At 50.0% G+C, this 25,943-nt stretch overlaps 1 protein-coding gene across 2 annotated transcripts in view; it reads left to right on the top strand.

Moving 5' to 3' along the window:
* DPP6 (dipeptidyl peptidase like 6) overlaps positions 1-25,943 on the top strand; it is an 800,631-nt gene that overhangs the window by 665,014 nt on the left and 109,674 nt on the right. For both annotated transcript variants that reach the window (XM_007457181.1, XM_007457180.1), the window contains exons 9-10: positions 5,555-5,709; positions 7,215-7,312. In XM_007457181.1, coding sequence (XP_007457243.1) covers positions 5,555-5,709; positions 7,215-7,312 — 253 coding nt within the window. The remainder of the gene's footprint in view (positions 1-5,554; positions 5,710-7,214; positions 7,313-25,943) is intronic.

Raw genomic sequence — 25,943 nt, 5'->3', positions numbered from 1 at the left:
GGCACAGCGTGGGAGAGGGATCCGGGCAGGAGAGCCGGCCATCTGAGGAGCGAGGAAGCCTCGGGCTGTGGCTCTGACCCCGAGCCTGGCTCCGAGCCTCCTGCTGCTGTTGTGTCCCCGTGGTGATTGCTGGGGACTCTCTTGGTTGAAGACTGTGCGCTTGGCAGTGACGCGCCAGGTCCGGTCCGGGAGGGCGGGCGGAACCTTGGCGTGTAATTGCAGCCACTTAGATCTCAAGAGAAGCGGCTGATCTACCTCCGGGAGGGCTGTCAGGAGCAGATGAGTTGTTTCATGCAAAGTGCTTGCAGCAGGGTCCGGCACATGTTAAATATGTGTTCAGCCAAAAAGTGGCCTTGAATCTGACTGGGGTTCAGGAAGGGTCCCAGTCACAGCAGGTCCCCAGCATGTTGGGTGGAAGCTGAGACAAGCCAACTCGATCCGCCCATTGGAGGCTGGGACGGTCCGTGCCAGGGCCTGCAGGATGCAGCCCAAGCGCACTCAGCATCAGACGCGTGTGTGTGAGTGTGTGAGTGCGTGAGTGTGTGTGCGCCGGGGGCGGAGGAGGCCAGGTCCAGCCCAGCTTGTTGTTAGGGCTCAGGCCAGCGGGCACCCCCCATCCTTGTCAGGTCTGGCTTAGAAATTCACCCTGCTGAGTTTCAGGGCAGAAGTCAGCTGACTCTCTCCTACCAGCGTTCTCCCAGCAAGGAGCTGGTTCTATGGCAGCCAATACAGTCATGACCTTGTGCGGACTCCTGGGGCTACCATAACAAAAGACCACAAACTGGATGGCTTTAAACGGCAGAGATGTATCATTCCAATTCTAGAAGCTGAAAGTCTGAAATCAGCTTCTGGTGGTGGCACGCTTGCTGTTCCTCGGCTTGTAGACCCATCACCCCGCCCTCCGCCTTTGCCGTCACCTGGCATTGTCCCCCGTCTGTCTCTGTGTCTCTTTGCTTTTCCTCATGAGGTCACCAGTCATATCGAATTAGGGGCCCCCGCCCGCCTCCAGTACGACCTCATCTTAATGTACATCTTAATTACATCTGCAGTGACCCCATTTCCAAATAAGGTCACATGGATGGGTACCAGAGATTAGGATATCATATCTTTTAGGGGGACACAGTTCAACCTACGACGAACTTTTAAGCAGAACCTACGCTTCTTCTGTTCAAGTAGGTATACTCCCCCCGCAATAATTTGGAAGGCTGTTTCCTATATGCTAGTAAGACCTTCAACTGAAAAAAACACACAACGTAAAAGGTGCAAGTTGTGTCTTAATCAGGGACCTTACTGAGGACTATAGCCTGGGAGAGAGCCTCTCAGACGGCTCTGAGGGACTGTTCCAAAGAGGAAAGGGAGGAACCGGGATATACAGGAGTTTTTGCTGAAAAAAATCATGTGATCAAATATCAAAAAAGTACTGCTAATCACAAAAACCAGACATCTCAAGTTCATGACTGTGGGGCTTTTCTATGTATGGGAAGATGCAGGAGTCTGGTCTCACTGAAATTATTCCTAGATATGCATCATCACGATCTAGGGCCAGTATCCTGTTTTTCTCCATCCTGAATTCCCCTCAGGGTGCACCGTGGGCTGCAGTGGCTGGTGGCTTTAAGGCAGCAGCATCCTTTGTTTACTGAAATGGCAGGTGACATATTTCCGTCAGCAGACCATAGGCATGCATTTCCAGAATGCAGTGCCTGTTTGATCAGATGTGACATATTAACCGGCAAGTACACGAAAGTCACCCGCAGAGCTTTTGCTTAAAAGGGGCTTGTGCCCTTCCCCCACCCCAGTATATACTGACTGTGCTGCCTGGAGTGGGCCCGAGCGTCTGTAACAGAAAGCACCCACCGTTCCCGAGTTTCCCTGAGAACCTCCCTAAGTGATTCCGGGCAACTGTGGTGGACTGACCTTGGAGGCCCCCTCTTATTCTGCATCTGGAAAACTCGAGAATTCCTCCTCTTGGCTGGACTGGCCTTCATCACCTTGAACCCAGAGGGGATTTTGTCCTTCCGGATATGGATATGCCCTTAACGTGTGTGGCGTGAATGACAATTCAGGTAGTGGACTTGGCTTCTTTGAGATACGATGCCAAGAAATGAGGGAAGGGGGCCCAGATCCTGCTGTGAGCTTAAGCTGCGTGGATAAAAATTTCTGCCTCTTCAATGTGAATGTCTCACATGATTCTGAGAAGGTCCCTGGATGGGACAGGGAAGGTGGAAGGAAAGCTGTATCCTCCCGTTCTCACGAGTTATTTGTACTTGCTCAGAAATATGTTTCTCCTGTTGTTCCAAGCCAAGCGTTCATGCAGTTAATTTAGTTGCTGAAATAGGGTTTTTTTCCCTGCAAAACTCTATCCATAAACTACATTTGATTCGTGGCATTTAAGCTAACTGCCTCATTAAGCTAGAAGCCTGAAGAAAACATTTGGAGAATAGGGACATTCTCAATTAACACAAAAATGTCACGATTTCATTTGCCTGGTCCTCTTCCCCATAGTTTCTTATCCTTGCTTTATCTCTTTAATGAGCAGCTAACTCACAGGAAAATAAAAACACCAAGGAACAATGTGTTACAGGGCATTTGGGGAAAATGAACAGAAGCCACCCATTGTGTATGGCCCGGCCTTTGGCATGGAGGAATTTCTTTTTTATTTGTGATCATCTTGCTGTGGGATGGAATTGAAAGGAACATTTGCCAACACACACACCAGATATTTGTCATCCCTGAACTGTGTGGTTTTCCAGATTCCCTTCTGACCAGCACATTTATCGTCTGAAGCCTGTGGTCCTTTTCTGCATCTGTGTTTTCTGAGCAGTGCATTGAGCTCAATGGAAATACTCTGGCATCTGCTGACAGAAGGGACAGAAATAGTACTTGTCAGCCCAGCATCAGGCCTCCCTGCTCCCCTGATTTTGTCTCTCTCACCCCTGCATGTGTGACCCCCTGCCCTGCACTGACCAGACCAAAGCAGGAGCGTTTCCTTTTGGTCTGAGGGCAAGTTCTAGAAATGAGGTGGGCACATGACAGGTGGATGAGGAGCTAGCAGTGCCCTCCTGCACCCCTGGGCCCATCTGGGGATGAAGGTGGCAGGACCCCCACAAGGCTGCTGAGTTGCTGTCCCTCCCATTTCAGGAGGACACTCGGGGTCAAAGAGAAGGCTCAGAATAGCTGTGTCAGCGGGGACTGTGTTGTCTGCTTGCTCTTGTGCGATGCTGCCTCTTCTAGAAGCCTTTGTTGCACCCACCGCTTTTCTGTGGGGATTTTCTGGCCATGAATGAATGTGCCGTGAGAGCCGTGGCCAGGCTCGCGCAGCTGGTTTCAGGCGGACTCCACCTCCTTGGCCCTCTGACCCTTGCGTCCCGCTCACTCCCAGTGATTCCCCTTGTGCCCTAATGTCCCCTCGTGCCCTGATGTCCCCGCCCTCCCAGCCCTGCAGCACAGACGCCACTAAGCAGAATCCCCCAGAAGTTGCATGGCGAATGGTGCCTGTTTTTTCCAGCAGACCATCTGCTGGGGTCTGTTGTTCACTGTCCCACACGCGCCGGCCAGACAAGTCAGGTGGTGCTGGATAGAGTCATTTCTGAATCACTGCCTTCCACACCCTCACCTGAAAGTCACTTTGCTGGCTGCCAAAGACATTGGAAAATTACAAGCAATGGAGAGTTGGCTGACTTCCTTTTTTATTCCCCCCGCCTCAGCAGACCTTTGGGTTTTTATCGGCTCTGCAGAAGCTTCTGAGTCGTTTCTCGGATGCCGCAAGGTCACAAAACGCTGTCAGGGAGGACGTGTTAGAGGCAGCCGCTGTGCCCCTTGTTTGACAGCTGGAGGCTTGTTCGGGGCCTCCGCGGTCGATGGCAGGACAGGGGCAGAACCCAGGACTCAGGGCCCCTTCGCTATCCTTCACTGATCAGCTGTGCTGCAGGCCTGGGATGTGTCCGGGTGGTGGGAAGTCAGATATGCCAGGGGCTTCCTACTGTCTGGTGCTGGCCCCGGGTCACACTGGATCAGGGTTCCTGCAGGCTGCCGGCAGGCCTGGAGAAAAGCCCGCGGAGGGCCAGGGAGACTTATTTAGGGGGAGGCCAGCACTTTCTGAAGGGACTGACTCCTAGCATTGCTGCTGCGGGTCCCACACAACACGGGGGCTTGTCCCACTAAGAAACCAGGCCAGTGGAGCCAGTGATGGAGGGACAGACTGCCTGGTCGGCCAGTCTCCCGGGAGAAGGAGTTGCAGTGCCCCACTTTCAGTCCTGAACTTGGCTGTGGAATGCTTTTGTAGCCACTGCAGCAGGGCCCTGACTGACGCGGCCCTGCCCCCCGGCCCCCCGCCCCCCGCCGTCTCTGTCCTGCAGCCGGCAGATCCCCGTGCCCCCCTGGCCGGGCCATCAGGCTGGCCCAGCTCCTGGCCTTGCTGCCTTGCTTCTCTCATCTCTGTGACCCTTCCCTCCGGTGGCCATCACCCCTTGGCTCTGCTCCAATTCACATCATTCCCTATGTGGTTGATGCACACTCACTCTGTTTTCTCAGGCGCCTCAGTTACCTTTCTGTCACCACGGGCTCACAGGGCCAGTTTATAGTCTACACCTAATAACGACTGGTGAATGGGACTCACAGTATGTGATTATAGAGCTGTATCGATCTTTATTTTAAAAACAAACCTAGGGGGATTTGGTTTATACAAATACATAGCGTGCACAAGGAGTAATCCACCAACCTTAGAGCGATTTCGCGCCGAGATGCTCTTCTGACCCTAGCACTCTAATGAGTTGTACCTGGGAAGTGTCTTCTCTTGGCTTGTCCAAAAGACACGGTAGAATTGTTCTTTCCAGAATAGATACCAGACCCTACAGCACTCACCGCTAGTCAAAGCTCTAATTAGCCAGACTCTTGGCGGCAGGCAGGGGTGCCGGGTGCTGCTGGCGCTGCTCCTCTTCTCTTCTGAGAGGCCGTTCTGTGCTTCTGCCACGTGGAGTGAAACCACCTGCGTGCTTCAGAGTGCGGCGCCTGCTGGCCTGTGAACACCTTCCCCTCCTGCACGGCCGCGCGTGAGGGGGTCTGTGTGCCGGCACGACCCCCCGGCATCTCCTGCAAGTCAATTTTCTGGGATTCAACGTGCAACACAGTTTACTTCCTCACTTGCTTCTGCCTGGGTGTGCCCTGCTTCAGAGTGAAATGTATCTCCTCTAATTCTGTTTTTCTGATCATCTTAAAATAATAACCCACAACAGAACAATAATAATACAATCAGAAAGGACTTGCTGGGCTCATCATACTCAAATCTGTGCCCCCCAAAATGGTTTTTAGACAGTTAGCCTCTGTTCGGTTGGGCCTTGATTGATTGGGTTTGATTGATTGGGTTTGGTGGTCAGACCAGGCACCTCTGAGATGAAGGCATATCCCGGGCACAGGAAATCCTCCTCAGAGGCTGTAGGAGTTAAATGACCCTGAGGGGGCGCGTGATTTCCTGTCCAGCTCCCGTGGTGCCCGGGCAGCACTGGCCGATAATCCATCCATGCCATCCACAGTCCTCTGCTTTGTTTGTTTCCCTTAGAGGAGATTTTGAAGACCCACATCGCCCACTGGTGGTCTCCAGATGGTACGCGGCTCGCCTACGCCACCATCAACGACTCCCGGGTGCCGGTCATGGAGCTGCCCACCTACACCGGCTCCGCCTACCCGACCGTGAAGTCCTACCACTACCCCAAGGTAGGCTGGAAGCAGCAGCAGGACAGCTCTGCATTATTCATCGGCTCCCCCGCCCAGCCGACTCCCAGCGTGGAGCTGTGATAATCAGATGTGTTAGGAGCAGTGCAGTAAACAGAGGCAAGATTAATTATTTCCCATTACATTGCATTAAATTCCCATTTTTGCTCAGTTGAATTTGTCAGCAGGTTTACTTTCTTTTAAATAATGCAGCTACCATTAATCACTTGTCTAAGCTTCATTGCAACCAAAATACATTACCTCCCTTGTGAGTCCGTGGTGCCAAAAACTCACACTGCCCACTCGGGGGCACCCTGACCTCTAGTTCCTTTTTTAAATTCTGGGAGGTCAGAAGGACCCCTGTCTGCGCCTGGTCCCCTGGGCCTGGGCTGTTCTGTCCTTGGTCATGTCCTGACCCATACTGTTTCTAATTGCTTCCCACAAAAAGCCAGCAGAACAGCAAGTCTGCAGGAGTGGGGCAGAGGACAGATATCCAAAGCCCGCTTTGTTAGCATATCACAGCATCCTGGCATGAAGGGAGGGCCTGATGCCGAAACATCTACCGCCCACTCAGTTGGAGAGAGGCTGGTGCCCAAGAGAGCAGACGCAGCTCTGCCTGCACCCACCTGGTGACAGGGTCCCCACGTCCACCCGCGGCTGCCTTGGAAGGACCCCTCCAGCCTCTGCCAGTGAGCCCTGGGCCTCGGCTTCCAAGCCATCAGAGGGCTCTGGGAGCTGATGCCACATGCCGTGTATACCAGAAATACGGGACATGCCAGCCTGCAGTTTGCAGCAAGAGAGGCGACAATGTCCAAGTGAGGCCAGTGATGTCCCCAGAGTCCCAAGCCGGAGAAAGGAAACACCAGGTGTATCAGTTAGCTCAGGCTCCGTAACAGGCACCACAGACTGTGCGGCTTAAACAACAGACATTTATTTCTAACGGTTCAGGAGGCTGGAAGCCAGAGATCACCTAGAAATGGAATGGTTTCCCTGGTGAATCCTTTTATGAGAGCCCCCACAGTCCAGGAGTGATGTAATGACCTGAAATCCAGAAAGGTACAGGCCCCCTGATTTTACAGTGAACTCTGGGACAGGTGCTCTGAAATTGGAATTATAAAGCCCAGATGGCTCAGGACTTGGGGTTTCACGTTTTAATAGAAAGTCAGCGTTTTCTGGCCAACAGAATTTAGAGGCCCACTTCCAAATCGGAGGCATGAGCTGGTGACCCATCTGATGCCTGCTCTATGTGGGCCTGAGTCCCTCCCTCACCCCAGCATCTCCGACTGTGGGGGCAGAGGCACCTGGGCCGTCAGACCCAGCAGCCTTGTCTTTCCTGCCCTGCCAGGCCAGTGCTCGTCCAGGGAGCGGGAGCAGGGATGAGCAGCTTCCTCTTAAAGGACCGTCCTCCCCATGCTGAGCCTCTTGTGAATCTCCTGGCAGACTTAGTGCCCAGGCCAGTCCAGGCGGGAGGCGGCTCACTCACATCTCCGTCCCCTTTTACTTCCCAGGCTGGATGTGAAAATCCCAGTATCTCCCTGCACGTCATTGGCCTAAATGGACCCACGCACGACCTGGAGATGATGCCGCCTGACGATCCACGGATGAGGTTTGCACCCTTTCCTCAGTTATGTTAAGACGATAATGATGAAACCAGTGTCCATTTACGTGGTCTCTTTAGGCTCAGGTTAATTTTCCTGCTAATCTAAACATCCAAGGAAAAGGTACATTTTCTGAAGTTTTCCTTACTGCTTTATGATTTGGTTTTTCTGGGAAAGGAACACCAGTCAAACCAATGCTGCCATTTCTTGCCTTATGTCAGGCCCAGATTCTCCTCCCTGGAGGCTGGGCTTCGGGGGCGGTGGGGGGCAGGTAGGACTGGTCAACCACCCACGTGCAGAGGGAGCACATGGCCTGGCACGTGGCAGACTTTGGAGGGCATCCCTCGGATGGACAGATGCAGTCTTTCCAAGAAAACCCATGTAATCGGACCTCTTGTGAATGGCGCCCCATTTTCAGAGCATTACTTTAGAGCGTTACTGTCTTTTGCCAGCTCCAGGAACTGAGTAGTGAATCCTGTTCCAAAAAACCAAATCTCCCAGTTGGTATAACAACCGTGTAGTTGGTGGAACATGTTGACAAAGGCAACTGTCCTGTTATTAAGGGCTGTAGGTGGATTTTATTTCCTAAGCAAAAGAACTGAGTAAAATCTATCTTTGTGAAGGGGTCTGAATATCAATTTCATTCTGTCCCAAAGTTCAAGCAGTCTGGGGACTGGTTATACTTCCAGAGTCCACTTATATCAGCGTTAAACCTCGCTCTGTTGAGAATATTGACGGGAGACTCAGAAGGAGAAGGGAGTGGCACCAGGACCCACCCGTTTACAGATCTGCAAGTCTGCACGTGGGCCCAGTTAAGTGGAGAATGATCCATTCTGAGTGTCAGCAAGTATCCAGCCCACACGTTGCCGTGACTCCAGCCTGAGTCCTCACTATTCAGTTACGGAACTCTCCATTATGAGTAGCTTCTGGCAGCTTCCGGAAGGGCAGGAGCCGTGGCCTCAGCCACGCTTACTCCTCCACAGGCCCAGCGCAGGGCGAGGCACACGGGCATTTGGATCCACTGGTCCGTGATGGCGTGGACTCCTCCTGTGGTGGCTTCCACCGCTGTCCTTGGCAGGACCCATCTGCCTGGGGCCTCTGCGGGATTCCGCCGAGGTTCTTTCAGCTCTTCTGTCTCCAGTGATGTGTAAAATGCTGTGAGGTCCTCAGGTGGACAGACCAAGCCCAGGGCTGCCCACTACCTCTTGCTCCCCGCCCTGGAGCGGCCTTCCTCCTCATGCAGCTGGCCCCTCCTAGGGGGGTGGGTCCTTAGTGTGCACTGGCCCCTCGTAGGGGAGTGGGTCCTTAGTGTGCACTGGCCCCTCCTAGGGGGGTGGTCCTTAGTGTGCACTGGCCCCTCCTACGGGAGTGGGTCCTTAGTGTGCACTGGCCCCTCCTAAGGGTGGGTCCTTAGTGTGCACTGGTCGGGGAGTCGAATCAGTTTGGCTGATGATATTCTTGCTGGGATAGAAGAAACGTTGCGATTATTGCTTTGTCTTCTCTGCCGAAGACCCAGGTATTTCATTGTTTTCTTCCAGCTCCATCCATGCCAAGCCTCCTGGGGCCTGGTCCAGCAAACTCTCTGAATTAATATGGAAAGTCACCTGGAAAATTTAAGCCATCTGTTTGAGTTAATTGAAAATCTCGTGTAGTCCATTTGGTGATGCTGTTTCCACAGGCTTGATTAGCTTCAAGGACGATGAAAAATTCACCTCCGTCAGGGCTGTTGAGACGCGGGCCTCAGGTTTTTTGCTTCTCCAGTTTCCTAAGCTAAACGCGGTGATGCTTCTCCTAAGCGGTGTAAATCGCAGAATGTTCATGTCACACTTTCTCATCTCCTTCTCCGTCACAGCCTTGGGGTTTTTCAAAGTGAGCGCAGATCTATCAGAAATCATGCGGTCAATGTGAGCAGCCGCTTATCGAGCGTTTATTATTTGCGTCCGTTAGACTGAGAATAGCATGAATGAGACACGGAGGTTACGATGTAGGGGAAGGATAGGCCTTGAATGAATGGTTATAAGCAAGTGAAGGACTGCAGGCTTGAGAGGGGGCACGTCGAGTGGGGCGCCTGGAAGAGGAGGCCCCCAAGTCTGAAGAGGAGGCCCCCCAAGTCTGAGGCTTTCTCGCCCCTGCCCTGCCGATGTTTGGGGCCAGGGGAATCCCTTGCTATGGGGGCTGCCCTCTGCATCGTGGGGACCTCAGCCACGTCCTTGCCTTCCCCCAGTGGATGCCGCGTGGCGGTCAGAGATGCCCCAGACTGAGAACCACGGGTGCTCAGCCGCAAGCCGGCTGTCTGGGCCCAGACCCCAGTTCTGTGCTCTCGGGCAGGTTAGTCTTCACCTGCTTCATTCTGTTTCCTCAGCTGCAAAGTGGGGATGAATATTAGGAATAAAAAGGTTTGCTCTTGTGGGTGACCGTGAATATTAGATAAGTCACGCGGCACGGGGCTGTCATCCCATCTCACGGCTGTAAATCCTGCCTGTAGGCCGACAACACTCCCCTTTGGAACTCAGCCCTGCCCTGCCCTCGGAACTTCAGGTCCATTTCTAACTGCCGGCCCGACATCTCCCTTAAACTGGCCGGGTTGTGGTTCTCAGGCAAAGTAAATGAGCGTGTCTTGAAGATTTTATTTAACTCATTAATTGATAAGGGAACCAGTGTGGTGTTAGAACCAGTCCAAAAGGTATTTGATAAGCTAGGTGTATGTGGACAGTTTGACAAAGAAATGTAAGGATAAGTTTTGGGGTTACAGATACCCCGGGGCCCTAAATTGTAACCTTGGGGGTATCTGACCCACCAGACAAAAATCCATGGAGATGTCCGCCCCAACAGGGGTGTCCAGGCCATCGCAAGTCAAGCCCGGCGTTGCACAGGAAGATACGCAGCGATCTCGTTTGCTCTTTGCAGGTTTCAGAGAAATTCTCTAACTGTCTCTAAATGGCAACCCAAAGTGAACTCAGTGAAAACGGAATTCCGCATTCCCCCTGGAAACCTGCTCTGGGCAGCCTTCCCGTCTCTGCTCAGGGCAGCGACTTTCTGGCACTGGGGCCTCTGACTTCACTGTGTGTCTTCCACAGGGTATTTCTCCCATGTAGCCAGCATCCGATGGCGGCTCCCCTGTCCCGTCTCCCCTCCCGCCCCCAAGGGCCCTCTCTTGGACCACCTCAGATCACTGCTCCCTCCACTCAGAACTCCCTGTGCTTTCCCGTTTTCTCCGGGGTAAAAGCCCAACTTCCTACAGTGGCCTAAAAGCCCCCAATGCCCAGCTAGCCTCTACTCCACCTCCCTCCACCCTCCTCAAGTCTGCAAGGCTCACCCCTTATCCGGGGCATGGCCGGGGCCTGGCTCTGCCACAAAGCTCCTCCACACAGCGGGCCCGCAGGTGCTCTAGGTCCTGGCCAGCACCCTTCCCGCCCCACTCTAGTTTTCTTCACAGAAGGAATCCCAGCAGGATGTTCCCCACACTTTATTCCTGTGTCCCTTCCCTGCCCATCACCTAGAACATAAAACTCCATGAGGCAGGGATCTTGTCTGTTTTGTGCAAAGCCCCATCTCCAGTTCCGGAGCAGGGCCTGGCGTGTAGTACAAGCTTGGTAAACCTTTGCTGAATGGGCAAATTAAGTTTAAAATTAGCCAGTAAAGGGCTTCCCTGGTGGCGCAGTGGTTGAGAGTCCGCCTGCCGATGCGGGGTCACGGGTTCGTGCCCCTGTCCGGGAAGATCCCACACGTCACAGAGCGGCTGGGCCCGTGAGCCATGGCCGTCTGGAGCCTGTGCTTTGCAACAGGGGAGGCCACAGCAGTGAGAGGTCCGCGTACCGCCAAAAAAAAAAAAAAAAAAAAAAAATTAGCCAAAAAATCCTGTTTCATTGGAGCCACATTATTATGATGGTTTCCGTGCCCTTGTACATTGGATGTCTTAAGCTGCGTGCAGTTTAGGGGATCCTTTCTAATTACAGGAAGGTGATCTGACCTGTGACAAATCTGTGCTGTACACTATGTTAATGGCTAACAAGTCAGTTGCAAACCAACTGAATGTACAAATCTTAGTGCTGGTGCTAAAATCTCTTCAGAATACTCATTATCTCAAAGTTTGTTTCAAAGTTTGCAAGCATCAAGTGTCAGTAAAACTGAAGATGAAACACTAATGAATGCTGGGTTCTCATGCTTTAGGTGTGCTTCCTTTTTAGAGTTTTTGGTTCTCTGCTATTTTTACTGTACTGTTTCATTTAAATTTCATACACGTGAACTTTGTGCAATTGAAATAAAACTGCAGTATAGACATGTTAAAAACAAACAAACAAACAAAAAAACCCAAACAAAAATCCTATTTCAATAGGATTCTTGAAGATATGGATTTCTTTGGTTATCCTAGTACTTTTCTAAGAACCAAAACTTTTAAAATATTTAGCCATTGCTGACATCCTGCTGTATCAAATACAGGATGCCATAGGGGAGACCACAATTTACCCATCCTGGGTTTTCAGCTGGGACTCTCACAACAAGATAGATTAACAAGAGGAGAAAAAAAACAGTTCATTCACGCGTGTGGTGCACATCACCTGGAAAAAATCTCAACAAAAAACAGCTCAAAGCATCTATTTACAACTACAGCTTTTACAGCATCTTCAACCAGGAACAATAAATTCATAGAGAATTAACAGGACAAGGAAAGCAGGTTTAGGGTTCCAAGGGCGGCAGCCGTTGGAAGGTAAATAAACCAGAGGACCTAGTGGAGGAAGGTGTACTTGCAGGTTCCCTGTGCATCTCTGGGCCAGTAAGAGTCTGTCTCCAGGAAAAGGAGACTATTTCCTGCCTTCAGGCAGAAAAGGGGGAGTTTTTTTGGGTTTGCTGCTTCCTAATTGCCTTCAGCTCAAAATAATTTTCATGTCAAAAAGGCATATTTGGGGGTGACATATTCTGGTTTCCTTCAACACGAAAGGAACTAATCTAGAAAAGGTAAAAATAAGACACTTACTTTGTGGAGGGATGGAAAAAGGAAGGAGACCTAAATAATGTCCTCAAAGATCTAGGCAGGGACAAACAAAGAAATATGTAACAGTAAAAAGGTGAGTGCCACAAAATAGGCATCAGTTCTTTTCAGAATTTTGCTGAGGGTGTGAGAAATCCAGAGGAGGGTCAGGGGAGGAGGGCTTGGAGGCCCAGGCAGGATTTGGCCGCACTGGTATGTGGCTAGAGGGATATTCCAGGACCCGGGAGGGTGCCAGGCGGTTCCTGGATCGGGTGTGAGGCCCAGTTGTGGTTGTGGATTGAATTATAAAACTGTGTGTGTGACCCCAGGGCTATTTACATTCTCCTTTTCTCCTTCCAAACTGGGCATCTCAGTTTGCTGGCTCGTTCCCACCCTTGTCCTTCCCTTTGCCCTGCCCTCGGGAGCAAGGGCGTGGCTGTCGTGTCCCCTGGGCTGGTGGCTGTGTCCCTTGGGGGCCTCACACGGCCGGAAGTGGGTCCCACCTTCTCCCATTCCACAGAGGCGGGGGCCGAGGACCCAGAGGTTAAGGGATGGGTCTGAACCCACACAGAGCCTGAGGGGGGCCCTGAACTCAAGCCAGGCGGGGTCACCCCTCCCTCCCCGCACAGCCTCCACGGAAAGATGCAGAGAGTTCCGGAAGGCCAGGGGTCACTTCAGCAGGCTGGTCGGTGCCATCGACAGGAAGAAGTCAGACGTTTCCTCTGTCAGCCGTCTCACCTTTATGCCATTCGCTTCCCGTCCTCTGTTGTTTGCTTGTCATCCAGCCTGAGCTCCCCTCCAGGAGTTCTCAGGGGAAGATGAAGACCGGGTCCCAAATCCTTGCCCTGGGAAACTCCTACTGGCATCGGCACGTGCCAGGTGGTGGGTTAGGCCCGTGATGGCCCCTCCACCTGTGGCTCGAGTCCAGGTACCGCGGCGCCTCGTGATCAGTGGTCATGTGCAGCATGGCGGGAGCACGGGTGGCGAGTGCCAGGGAGGGCGTCACATGCAGCCCTGCCACTCACGATGCCAGAGCAGAGCTGAGGCCACCTGGGAAAAGGGTTCCACCAAAGAGAACTAAGGATGGTGACCCCAGTGGCACTGGGCCAAGGGAACGGGGGTGATGCCTCCCAAGCCTCTCCAGGAAGTGCAAGCACAGCTTCTCCTGTGGGTGGAAGAATCTAAGTGGAAAGCATTATGCCTCTCGGGTCCTGCAGTTTTTACCATTTCACGGAGAAGCCCAGCTGCACTGATAAAAACAAAAGCAGCTGTTTTTTGCTGATTTCTTCGGGCCTCTGCGGAGCTGCAGAGCTGGGTGTTGAATTAAGATGCAGCAGATCCCCAGCAGGATCATGCTGAAGACTTGTTGCACTGCGCTGATGTGTGTTTCTGTTCTCCGCCTACAAACACCCCGTCAGATGCAGTCCAGCCGCCAGCCCCGGGCGCCCGTCCTGACTGCCTGGCAGCATCAGGTCGTCAGGGGGTTGTTCACAGAGCCTGAGAAGGGAAGCAGGCGCCGTGTCCCCGATGCTTCCGGGCTAGCGATGGCCTCTCCTCGCCCACCACCCCTCACTTCTATTTTATTTCACTTCCGTGTACTTTACTCTCCAGCACAAAGATCTAGATGTGCCCCGTTCAGGGCACACCTTCCTTGGTCAGTGCAAGAGTTCTCGTGTATTTGTGCTTTTCAACTTTATTCTCTACCCCCCATGCTCCCCCATCTCTTAGGCACCGATTTAAAATGTGTTTGAGCAGCCTTTTCCCTGTCAGTGTTTGTAAAATGTACTGTTGCGTGTGTGTGTGTGCACTTAACTTTACACACATGGCACTGTGATACAGACACACAAACATAGATGTGTGTGCACGTCTGTGTGGATCTGTTGCCTCTTTTTTCACCCGGGACTCTGTAAAGACCTAGCGCATCAATATGTGTGTGTGCAGCTCGCTGCTTCTCACTGTGCACATTCCCAGGAAGCTTGCCCTCTCGGGGGCACCGCTGCCTCCAGGCTCCTCCTACAAGTGCATTGCCCGTGATGCACCGCCTTCTGACCTCGAGAGGAAAGGCACCTTCCTTCCGCCCAATCTGTAGGAAGTATGGACTCCCTGAGACACTGGTATATTGGATCCAATGCAAACCTTTATTCAGGATTAGGGACAAGACACAGGTCATCAGAGCAATGGAAACATCACAGAAAAGCAGTGTCTTCATTCCTGATGACCTGAGCCCCACCCCCGTCAACAATTAACCACCACCTCCATTCTCACAACCGCTACCATCACTACCACCCCCACCACCATCACTACAATCACCTCCTCCACCACCATCACCACCATCATCACCACCACCACCACCACCATAACCTCCTCCACCACCATCACCATCACCTCCATCACCACCAACACCATCATCACCTCCTCTACCACCATCACCACCACCACCACCATCATTATCATGACCACCACCATTGCCACCATCACCACCACCTCCATCACCACGACAACCACCGTCACCACCACCTGACTTGCCCATCGTTGCCTTTTTAATTAGGGATAGAACCAAGGCTTGAACCCAAGAGTCTGGACACCTAACCCACCACTCATATCATTGTTCAAGAGTTTTCACATCTCCTGTGTTTCACTTTGTGCTTAAACTTTCAGGTGGCACAAAGATAGAAGACAATTTCTGTAAGTCTCTCCTTCCAAGTTTCCTCCATCAGGGGTGGGGCTTGGGTTTGGGGTTTTTTTAAAAGCTCCTCAGGTGATTCAGTAGTGTGGCCAGCGTGGACAAGCCCTTCTCGGGAGCAGTAGTTTTCATCTGGGATGGAAGATCTGTCTCATTTTCAATTTTTTTTTTTGAGTTTTATTTTATTTTAGTTTATTTTTGTTTTTTTAACATCTTTATTACAGTATAATTGCTTTACAGTGGTGTGTCAGGTTCTGCTTTATAACAGTGAATCAGTTATACATATACATATGTCCCCATATCTCTTCCCTCTTGCATCTCCGTCCCTCCCACTCTCCCTATCCCACCCCTCTAGATGGTCACAAAGCACCAAGCTGATCTCCCTGTGCTATGTGGCTGCTTCCCACTAGCTATCTGTTTTACATTTGGTAGTGTATATATGTCCATGCCACTCTCTCACTTTGTCCCAGCTCACCCTTCCCCCTCCCCGTATCCTCAAGTCCATTCTCTAGTAGGTCTGCATCTTTATTCCTGTCTTAGCCCTAGGTTCTTCTGATGATTTTCTTTCTTTTTTTAAAATTTAGATTCCATATATATGTGTTAGCATATGGTATTTGTTTTTCTCTTTCTGACTTACTTCACTCTGTATGACAGTCTCTAGGTCTATCCACCTCACTACAGATAACTCAGTTTCGTTCCTTTTTATGGCTGAGTAATATTCCATTGTATATATGTGCCACATCTTCTTTATCCATTCATCTGTTGATGGACACTTAGGATGCTTGCATGTCCTGGCTATTGTAAATAGAGCTGCAATGAACATTTTGGTACATGACTCTTTTTGAATTATGGTTTTATCAGGGTATATGCCCAGTAGTGGGATTCCTGGGTTGAATGGTAGTTCTATTTTTAGTTTTTTAAGGAACGTCCATACTGTTCTCCATAGTGGCTGTGTCAGTTTACATTCCCACCAACAGTGCCAGAGGATTCCCTTTTCTCCACACCCTTTCCAGCATTTATTGTTTGTAGATTTTTATTTATTTATTTGTTTTGCGATACGTGGGCATCTCACCGCCATGGCCTCTCCTGTTGCGGAGCACAGGCTCCGGACGTGCAGGCTCAGCGGCCATGGCTCGTGGGCCCAGCTGCTCCATGGCATGCGGGATCCTCCCAGACTGGGGCACGAACCCGTGTCCCCTGCATCGGCAGGCGGACTCTCAACCACTGCGCCACCAGGGAAGCCCTGTAGATTTTTTGATGATGGCCATTCTGACCAGTGTGAGATGATATCTCATTGTAGTTTTGATATGCATTTCTCTAATGATTAGTGATGTTGAGCATCCTTTCATGTGTTTGTTGGCAATCTGTATATCTTCTTTGGAGAAATGTCTATTTAGGTCTTCTGCCCATTTTTGGATTGGGTTGTTTGTTTTTTTCATATTGAGCTGCATGAGCTGCTTGTAAATTTTGGAGATTAATCCTTTGTCAGTTGCTTCATTTGCAAATATTTTCTCCCATTCTGAGGGTTGTCTTTTGGTCTTGTTTATGGTTTCCTTTGCTGTGCAAAAGCTTTGAAGTTTCATTAGGTCCCATTTGTTTATTTTTGTTTTTATTTCCATTTCTCTAGGAGGTGGGTCAAAAAGGATCTTGCTGTGATTTATGTCATAGAGTGTTCTGCCTATGTTTTCCTCTAAGAGTTTGATAGTTTCTGGCCTTACATTTAGGTCTTTAATCCATTTTGAGCTTATTTTTGTGTATGGTGTTAGGGAGTGATCTAATCTCATACTTTTACATGTACCTGTCCAGTTTTCCCAGCACCACTTATTGAAGAGGCTGTCTTTTCTCCACTGTATATTCTTGCCTCCTTTATCAAAGATAAGGTGACCATATGTGCGTGGGTTTATCTCTGAGCTTTCTATCCTGTTCCACTGATCTATACTTCTGTTTTTGTGCCAGTACCATACTCTCTTGTTTACTGTAGCTTTGTAGTATAGTCTGAAGTCAGGGACCCTTATTCCTCCAGCTTCATTTTTCTTTCTCAAGATTGCTTTGGCTATTCGGGGTCTTGTGTGTTTCCATACAAATTGTGAAATTTTTTATTCTACTTCTGTGAAAAATGCCATTGGTAGTTTGATAGGGATTGCATTGAATCTGTAGATTGCTTTGGGTAGTAGGGTCATTTTCACAATGTTGATTCTTCCAATCCAAGAACATGGTACATCTCTCCATCTATTTGTATCAACTTTAATTTCTTTCCTCAGTATCTTAAAATTTTCTGCATACAGATGTAGATTTATTCCTAGATATTTTATTCTTTCTGTTGCAGTGGTAAATAGGAGTGTTTTGTTGTTGTTGTTTTTTGCAGTACGCGGGCCTCTCACTGCTGTAGCCTCTCCCATTGCAGAGCCCAGGCTCTGGACCCACAGGCTCAGCAGCCATGGCCCGTGGCCCAGCCACTCCGTGGCTGTGGGGTCTTCCCAGAACGGGGCACGAACCCGTGTCCCCTGCCTCGGCAGCAGACTCTCAACCACTGCACCACCAGGGAAGCCTGGGAGTGTTTTCTTAATTTCACTTTCAGATTTTTCATCATTGCTGTATAGGAATGCAAGAGATTTCTGTGCATTAATTTTGTATCCTGCTACTTTACCAGATTCATTGATTAGCTCTAGTAGTTTTCTGGTAGCATCTTTAGGATTCTCTATGTATAGTATCATGTCATCTGCAGACAGTGACAGCTTTACTTCTTCTTTTCCGGTTTGGATTCCTTTTATTTCCTTTTCTTCTCTGATTCCTGTGGCTAAAACTTCCAAAACGATGTTGAATAAGAGTGGTGAGAGTGGGCAACCTTGGCTTGTTCCTGACCTTAGTGGAAGTGCTTTCAGTTTTTCGCCATTGAGAATGATGTTGGCTGTGGGTTTGTCACATATGGCCTTTATTATGTTGAGGAAAGTTCCCTCTATGCCTACTTTCCGCAGGGTTTTTATCATAGATGGGTGTTGAATTTTGTTGAGAGCTTTTTCTGCATCTATTGAGATGATCATATGGTTTTTCTCCTTCGATTTGTTAATATGGTGTATCACGTTGATTGATTTGTGTTTATTGAAGAATCCTTGCATTCCTGGAATGAACTCCACTTGATCATACTGTATGATCCTTTTAATGTGCTGTTGGATTCTGTTTGGTAGTATTTTGTTGAGTATTTTTGCATCTATGTTCAGTGATATTGGTCTGTAGTTTTCTTTCTTTGTGACATCTTTGTCGGGTTTTGGTATCAGAGTGATGGTGGCCTCATAGAATGAATTTGGGAGTGTTCCTCCCTCTGCTATATTTTGCAAGAGTTTGAGAAGGATGGGTGTTAGCTCTTCTCTAAATGTTTGATAGAATTCGCCTGTGACGCCATCTGGTCCTGGGCTTTTGTTTGTTGGAAGATTTTTAATCACAGTTTCAATTTCAGTGCTTGTGATTGGTCTGTTCATATTTTCTATTTCTTCCTGATTCAGTCTTGGCAGTTTGTGCATTTCTAAGAATTTGTCCATTTCTTCCAGATTGTCCATTTTATTGGCATAGAGTTGCTTGTAGTAATCCCTCATGATTTTTTGTATTTCTGCAGTGTCAGTTGTTACTTCTCCTTTTTCATTTCTGATTCTATTGATTTGAGTCTTCTCCCTTTTTTTCTTGATGAGTCTGGCTAATGGTTTATCGATTTTGTTTATCTTCTCAAAGAACCAGCTTTTAGTTTTATTGATCTTTGCTATCATTTTCTTTGTTTCTATTTAATTTATTTCTGATCTGATCTTTATGATTTCTTTCCTTCTGCTAACTTTGGGGGTTTTTTGTTCTTCTTTCTCTAATTGCTTTAGGTGTAAGGTTAGGTTGTTTATTTGAGATGTTTCTTGTTTCTTAAGGTGGGCTTGTATAGCTATAAACTTCCCTCTTAGAACTGGTTTTGCTGCATCCTGTAAGTTTTAGGTAGTTGTGTTTTCATTGTCATTTGTTACTAGGTATTTTTTGATTTCCTCTTTGATTTCTTCAGTGATATCTTTGTTATTAAGTAGTGTGTTGTTTAGCCTCCATGTGTTTGTATTTCTTACAGATTTTTTCCAGTAATTGATATCTAGTCTCACAGCATTGTGGTCAGAAAATATACGTGATACGGTTTCAATTTTCTTAAATTTACCAAGGCTTGATTTGTGACCCAAGATATGACCTATCCTGGAGAATGTTCCACGAGCACTTGAGAAAAATGTGTATTCTGTTGTTTTTGGATGGAATGTCCTATAAATATCAATTAAGTCCATCTTGTTTATTGTGTCATTTAATGCTTGTGCTTCCTTATTTTTTTCATTTTGGATGATCTGTCCATTGGTGAAAGTGGGGTGTTAAAGTCCCCTACTATGATTGTGTTACTGTCGATTTCCCCTTTTATGGCTGTTAGTATTTGCCTTATGTATCCTATGTTGGGTGCATAAATATTTGCAATTGTTGTATCTTCTTGGATTGATCCCTTGATCATTATGTAGTGTCCTTCTTTGTCTCTTGTAATAGTCTTTGTTTTAAAGTCTATTTTGTCTGATATAAGAATTGCTACTCCAGCTTTCTTTTGGTTTCCATTTGCGTGGAATATCTTTTTCCATCCCCTCACTTTCAGTATGTATCTGTCCCTAGGTCTGAAGTGGGTCTCTTGTAGACAGCATATATATGGGTCTTGTTTTTCTATCCATTCAGGCAGTCTATGTCTTCTGGTTGGAGCATTTAATCCATTTACATTTAAGGTAATTTTCGATATGTATGTTCCTATTCCCATTTTCTTAATTGTTTTGGGTTTGTTATTGTAGGTCTTTTCCTTCTCTTGTGTTTCTTGCCTAGACAAGTTCCTTTAGCATTTGTTGTAAAGCTGGTTTGGCGGTGCTGAATTCTCTCAGCTTTTGCTTGTCTGTAAAGCTTTTAATTTCTCCGTCAAATCTGAATGAGATCCTTGCTGGGTAGGGTAATCTTGGTTGTAGGTTTTTCTCCTTCATCACTTTAACTATGTCCTGCCACTCCCTTCTTGCTTGCAGAGTTTCTGCTGAGAGATCAGCTGTTAACCTTATGGGGATTCCCTTGTGTGTTACTTGTTGTTTTTCCCTGGCTGCTTTTCATATTTGTTCTTTGTATTTAATTTTTGATAGTTTAATTAATATTTGTCTTTGTGTGTTTCTCCTTGGATTCATCCTGTATGGGACTCTCTGTGCTTCTTGGGCTTGATTAACGATTTCCTCTCCCATATTAGGGAAGTTTTCCACTATAATCTCTTCAAATGTTTTCTCAGTCCCTTTCTTTTCCTCTTCTTCTTCTGGAACCCCTATAATTCGAATGTTGGTGCGTTTAATGTTGTCCCAGAGGTCTCTGAGACTGTCCTCAGTTCTTTTCATTCTTTTTTCTTTATTCTGCTCTGCAGTAGTTATTTCCACTATTTTATCTTCCAGGTCACTTATCCGTTCTTCTGCCTCAGTTATTCTGCTATTGATCCCATCTGGAGTATTTTTCATTTCACTTACTGTGTTGTTCATCGTTGCTTGTTTTCTCTTTAGTTCTTCTAGGTCCTTGTTAAACGTTTCTTGCATTTTGTCTATTCTATTTCCAAGATTTCGGATCATCTTTACTATCATTATTCTGAATTCTTTTTCAGATAGACTGCCTATTTCCTCTTCATGTGTTAGGTCTGGTGGGTTTTTATCTTGCTCCTTCATCTGCTGTGTGTGTATCTGTCTTCTCATTTTGCTTATCTTACTGTGTTTGGGGTCTCCTTTTTGCAGGCTGCAGGTTCGTAGTTCCCATTGTTTTTGGTGTCTGTCCCCAGTGGCTAAGGTTGATTCAGTGGGTTGTGTAGGCTTCCTGGTGGAGGGGACTAGTGCCTGTGTTCTGGTGGGTGAGGCTGGATCTTGTCTTTCTGGTGGGCAGGTCCATGTCTGGTGGTGTGTTTTGGGGGGTCTGTGGCTTTATTATGATTTTAGGCAGCCTCTCTGCTAATGGGTGGGGGTGTGTTCCTGTCTTGCTGGTTGTTTGGCATAGGGTGTTCAGTACTGTAGATTGGTGGTCGTTGAGTGGAGCTGGGTCTTGGCGTTCAGATGGAGATCTCTGGGAGATTTTTGCCGTTTGATATTACATGGAGCTGGGAGGTCTCTTGTGGACCAGTGTCCTGAAGTTGGCTCTCCCACCTGAGTGGCACAGCACTGACTCCTGGCTGGAGCGCCAAGAGCCTTTCATCCACATGGCTCAGAATAAAAGGGAGAAAAAGAAAGAAAGAAAGAAAGAAGATGATAAAATAAAATAAAGTTAGTAAAGTAAAAAATAATTATCAAGAAAAAAAATTTTTAAGTAATTAAGAAAAGAAAGGGACAGACAGAACCCTGGGACAAATGGTAAAAGCAAAGCTCTACAGACAGAATCTCACAGAGAAGCTATACATACACACTCTCAAAAAGAGGAAAAGGGGAAAAAATAATAAATCTTGCTAAGTCCACCTACTCAGTTAGGGATGATTCGTTGTCTATTCCTGTATTCCACAGATGCAGGTACGTCAAGTTGATTGTGGAGATTTAATCCGCTGCTCCTGAGGCGGCCGGGAGAGCTTTCCCTTTCTCTTCTTTGTTCGCACAGATCCCGGGGCTCAGCTTTGGATCTGGCCCCGCCTCTGCGTGTAGATCGCCCGAGGGCGTCTGTTCTTCGCTCAGACAGGACGGGGTTAAAGGAGCCGCTGATTCGGGGGCTCTGGCTCACTCAGGCCGGGGGGAGGGAGGGGCACGGAGTGAGGGGCGAGCCTGCGGTGGCAGAGGCCAGCGTGACGTTGCAGCAGCCTGAGGCGCGCCGTGTGTTCTCCCGGGGAAGTTGTCCCTGGATCACGGGACCCTGGCAGTGGCGGGCTGCACAGGCTCCCGGGAAGAGGGGTGTGGATAGTGACCTGTGCTCGCACACAGGCCCCTTGGTGGCGGCAGCAGCAGCCTTAGCGTCTCGTGCCCGTCTCTGGGGTCCGCGCTGTTAGCCGCGGCCCGCGCCCGTCTCTGGAGCTGCTTTAAGCGGCGCTCTCCATCCCCTCTCCTCGCGCACCAGGAAACAAAGAGGGAAGAAAAAGCCTCCTGCCTCTTCGGCAGGTCCAGACTTTTCCCCGGACTCCCTCCCGGCCAGCCGTGGCGCACTCACCCCCTGCAGGCTGTGTTCACGCCGCCAACCCCAGTCCTCTCCCTGCGCTCCGACCGAAGCCCGAGCCTCAACTCCCAGCCCCGCCCGCCGCGGCGGGGGAGCAGACGAGCCTCTCGGGCTGGTGAGCGCCGGTCGGCCCCGATCCTCTGTGCGGGAATCTCTCCGCTTTGCCCCCCGCACCCCCGTTGCTGCGCTCTCCCCCGCGGCTTCGAAGCTCCCCCCTCCGCCACCCGCAGTCTCCGCCCGCGAAGGGGCTTCCTGGTCTGTGGAAACTCATTTTCAAATTAAAGATACTGTCCCCCACTTCCATCCCTGAATCTGCCATCCTAGTAACATGTGTCTAATCTAGCTTTTTGTTTTTATATTAAAGTCTGTGGGAAGATATTTGTTTTATCTGAATTTGATTTCCAAATTTATTTGAAAGTGTTTGAGGGATGAAGTACAAGTGCATAAATGATCTCTAATACCCACAGAGCTAGACCTCACTCTGTTTTTACTTCATGTGTTAAAGTAATGACCTGGGTACCGAAATATTCAAATAAGTTCACCTTAGGAAGCAGTTGAAGGGGATTGGCTCAACCAGACAGCTTTTGTGTTGATGGTATCAGATCAGGATGTGCTTTTTATTATCCATGAGGGCAGGAAGCTCTTTGTGGTGACGGCAGAAACATGGAAGCTCCAGTCTGGAGAAATGCCAGATCTTTATTCTCTTGATACATTGAAAAGGGAATTCTCAATGTCAGTGTTGATCACAGGTTTCCATGTTCTCATCAGTCAAAATGTCCAGTGCTTCAGAAGCCTGGAAATCTGATCTTGGATGTCCAGATAAATAAATTTCTGGTGAAGAACACATGTTCTGCATTATTGTGGTCCGTGTTTGAAGGGGCAGCCACATTGTTCTGAAGACACTGTAACTAGATATGCAAGGAATGATTAGTGTTTGGCAGACTTACACAGAGCAGGAGACATTGGAAAAATAAACCGTGCCTCTGCCTTCCCGTCCCCGTATGTAAGACCCTTCCATTAGCCAACAAGCTCTATCAGCCAGCAGAACTGTGCTGACATTTGAAGATGTCAGCAACACACCGGACAGGATTTTCGGGCCCTGTCACAAGGCTGGGTGAGACAGATGCCAGTAAACTCAGAGGGCGTAGTGACAGGTACAGGTTTCCCCCACGGACCGCAGTTGGCAAATCCACACAGAGTGGATGGCAGCTGCAAAAGAGTGGGATTTGGCAAATTCGCCTGCCGCCTTGTTTTGAAATGTGTCAGCCTGCACTGAGGCATGAACGAGTGGGGTTCACACCTGCCCCCCGAGCAGGCCAGTCCCTCACACCCGTCCTCCAAAGGGCTGCCTGTTGCTGGGACTCGGGCTGGAAGGGTTCTGAAAGTTGCCCTTGTTTCCCTTCCGTTTCCTCCACAATTCACAGAGGAGGCAAGGGGACCCCCAGCGGGCAGGTGACTTGCCCAGAGTCATGCTGATTCTTCACGGGCAGGCCTGGAATCCGGGTTGCCAAATCTGCTGTCCTCTGGAGTGCCGTTTGTTTCTGCTCTGCCCGTTCAAGCTCTCCCAGCTCCCAGGATCTCTGTAAGCAGACCCTTTCCCACCACCGGCTGTGTCCACTTGAACCTCATTCTCAGAACTAGCGCTCTGAGCTAGACAAGCCGAGGAGGAATGGGATACAGTCCCGCCCCTGAAGACTGATGAGTGGACGGAAGACAGCTTCCTTCACCCTTGGCGGGTGGGGTCTCCTGGGGACTGAGTTCTTCCCATCCCTACTGCCGGGCTTTTGGATAAATCTTTTCTCCCGTCTCCCCAGGGTCTGATTACAAGTCAGAGAATAGCTGCGTCACTGGGTCTTTTGAGCTGAATTTCAAATGGTCTCTAGTGGACCCGTCCCTTCTCCTGGTTCTTCTGTCTTAGCCTGAAATCTTCAGATTGCCGCCCGACGTGGTTCTTTCCTTCCCAGTGGGTCATGCGTCTGTGACAGCTACTCGTAGGGATCCCTGCACACACACAGGCGGCCGCCCCCCGGTTGTCATTTGAGGGCCAAAGGCCCACGTGCTGTCTAAAGCACTGACTATCAGGGCTGACGGCCCTTCACCTGGGAGCGTCAACATACTGGAGTGTGGCTGTGTCCAAACGCAATCTGGACTTTGCTAGAGGCAGAAGGACCAGAAGGCCCACCGTGATAGGGAGAACGCACCGACCTCGGAAATCTGTGCGCATCTCACGATCAAACAGGAGCACGTTTTCTTTCGTAGGGTAAAGAAGGAGGGTCACAGGGGTGGGCTGAACCTTGGGAGGGGAAGCCAGACAAGCGGGGGAAATGACCAGTGGGGTGGCGCAGGGTAGCGTCCCCCTGTGGTCAGCTGGTCCCCAGGAGAAGCTGTAGGGGTGCAGTCCATGTGCGGGGGGTGCGCTTGCTCAGGCTTGGTGTGAGCAGAGCTCAGGGACCTGAAGGGAGTAGAGGGGCCTGACAGGCCTGGCCCAGGGCGGGCAGCAGGCAAAGGAGCCCTTGGTCGGCTGTGTGACGGGGATGGGCACTGCAGGGTGGGGGGGATCTGAGATGGGGCAGTGGGCCTGGGAGAGGTGATAGTCCCGTAGCTAGCACAGGGCGAGGGTGGAGGTGGTGGGATCTGAGGGGAGGGACGTGGACAAGGTACACATTGCAGAGGGAAGCTGAGTGGCTCTCCACGTGGGGCTTGGCAGCAGGCCTCGCAGAGCTCAGTGTAGCCCCGCTGCAGGCACCCTCGCTGAGAAAGTGGTGTTGTGGAGAGAGTGCCTGGCGGGGCCGGCCAGCCCTGTGGAGGACTGGGCGCCTGCCTGACCTGCCTGCGCCCAGAAGCCACTACTCAGGTTCCTCGTCTGCAAAAGGAGGGGCCCGGTCCCTTGGCATCTCAGGACCCTTCTGGCTCGGAGTCCATCAGGGCTCAGGATGTTACCTGGGCACGTGGACACCTCAGCTGTTGCTTCCACCTCAAGTGAAGCACTCCGGGCAAGGACAGCTGTGGTCGGGGGCCTGCTGTGGCCTCTCTCTCTGTACTGTCAGTGTCCCAGCAGGAAACGAAGGGATTGATTCCCACAGCATCTAACCAAGGCTCTGTGCAGAAAGGGGGTTGGGGAGGAAGCCCAGCAGGCACTGCAGTGCCTGGGTCTCTGCTCCTGTCCCAGGTCGGGAGGGGCAAGGGAAGCAGGAGCGCCCAGATCTCAGGGACACAGAGCCCCGTGGAGCAGGCCGACAGCTGGACCGTGTGCAGGAAGCAGTGGAATCAGTACCCGCCCTCCCTTTCTCCCATGCTTTGAGCTCCTGCTGGTGCGTCCACGGGGCAGCCAGAGCCCCGTGAAGCCACCTGTGCAGGTGAGCCCGCCCCTCCCCAGCACAGAACAGGGTGGGAGAGATGCAGGGGGCCTGCAGAGGCACAGGGATGGCATCCAGCGTCTCCCCAAGTGGCACCGGGAGTCTCGGTGCCCAGCAGGTGCTTAATTTATATTCTACTGAGTGGACAGGTCAGGTATGTGGGTGGGTGGATGGATGGAGGATGGATGGTTGGAGGGACAGACAGATGAACAAAGAGGTGGATGGGTGCTGAGCGTGTGGAAATGACAGGCTGGAGAAGGGGTGCCTTGAGATTTTTCTGCACTTCTCCAGTTCAGAGGATTCCCTTCATGTTCGAAGCATGTAAACTGCTGAGTAAGGCCTCCACAGTCCCTTGGACGACACCCCCTCTCATTCCTCATCCCGACATCTGGCTCTGCGTGGTAGCCTCACCTCAGACAGGAGGGAAAGGTCACGTGGCCTCTTCC

Source organism: Lipotes vexillifer, unplaced genomic scaffold (assembly GCF_000442215.2).
Source record: "Lipotes vexillifer unplaced genomic scaffold, Lipotes_vexillifer_v1.1 scaffold944, whole genome shotgun sequence".
Lineage (NCBI taxonomy): Eukaryota > Metazoa > Chordata > Mammalia > Artiodactyla > Lipotidae > Lipotes > Lipotes vexillifer.
This window is presented reverse-complemented; position numbering and strand designations above follow the sequence as displayed.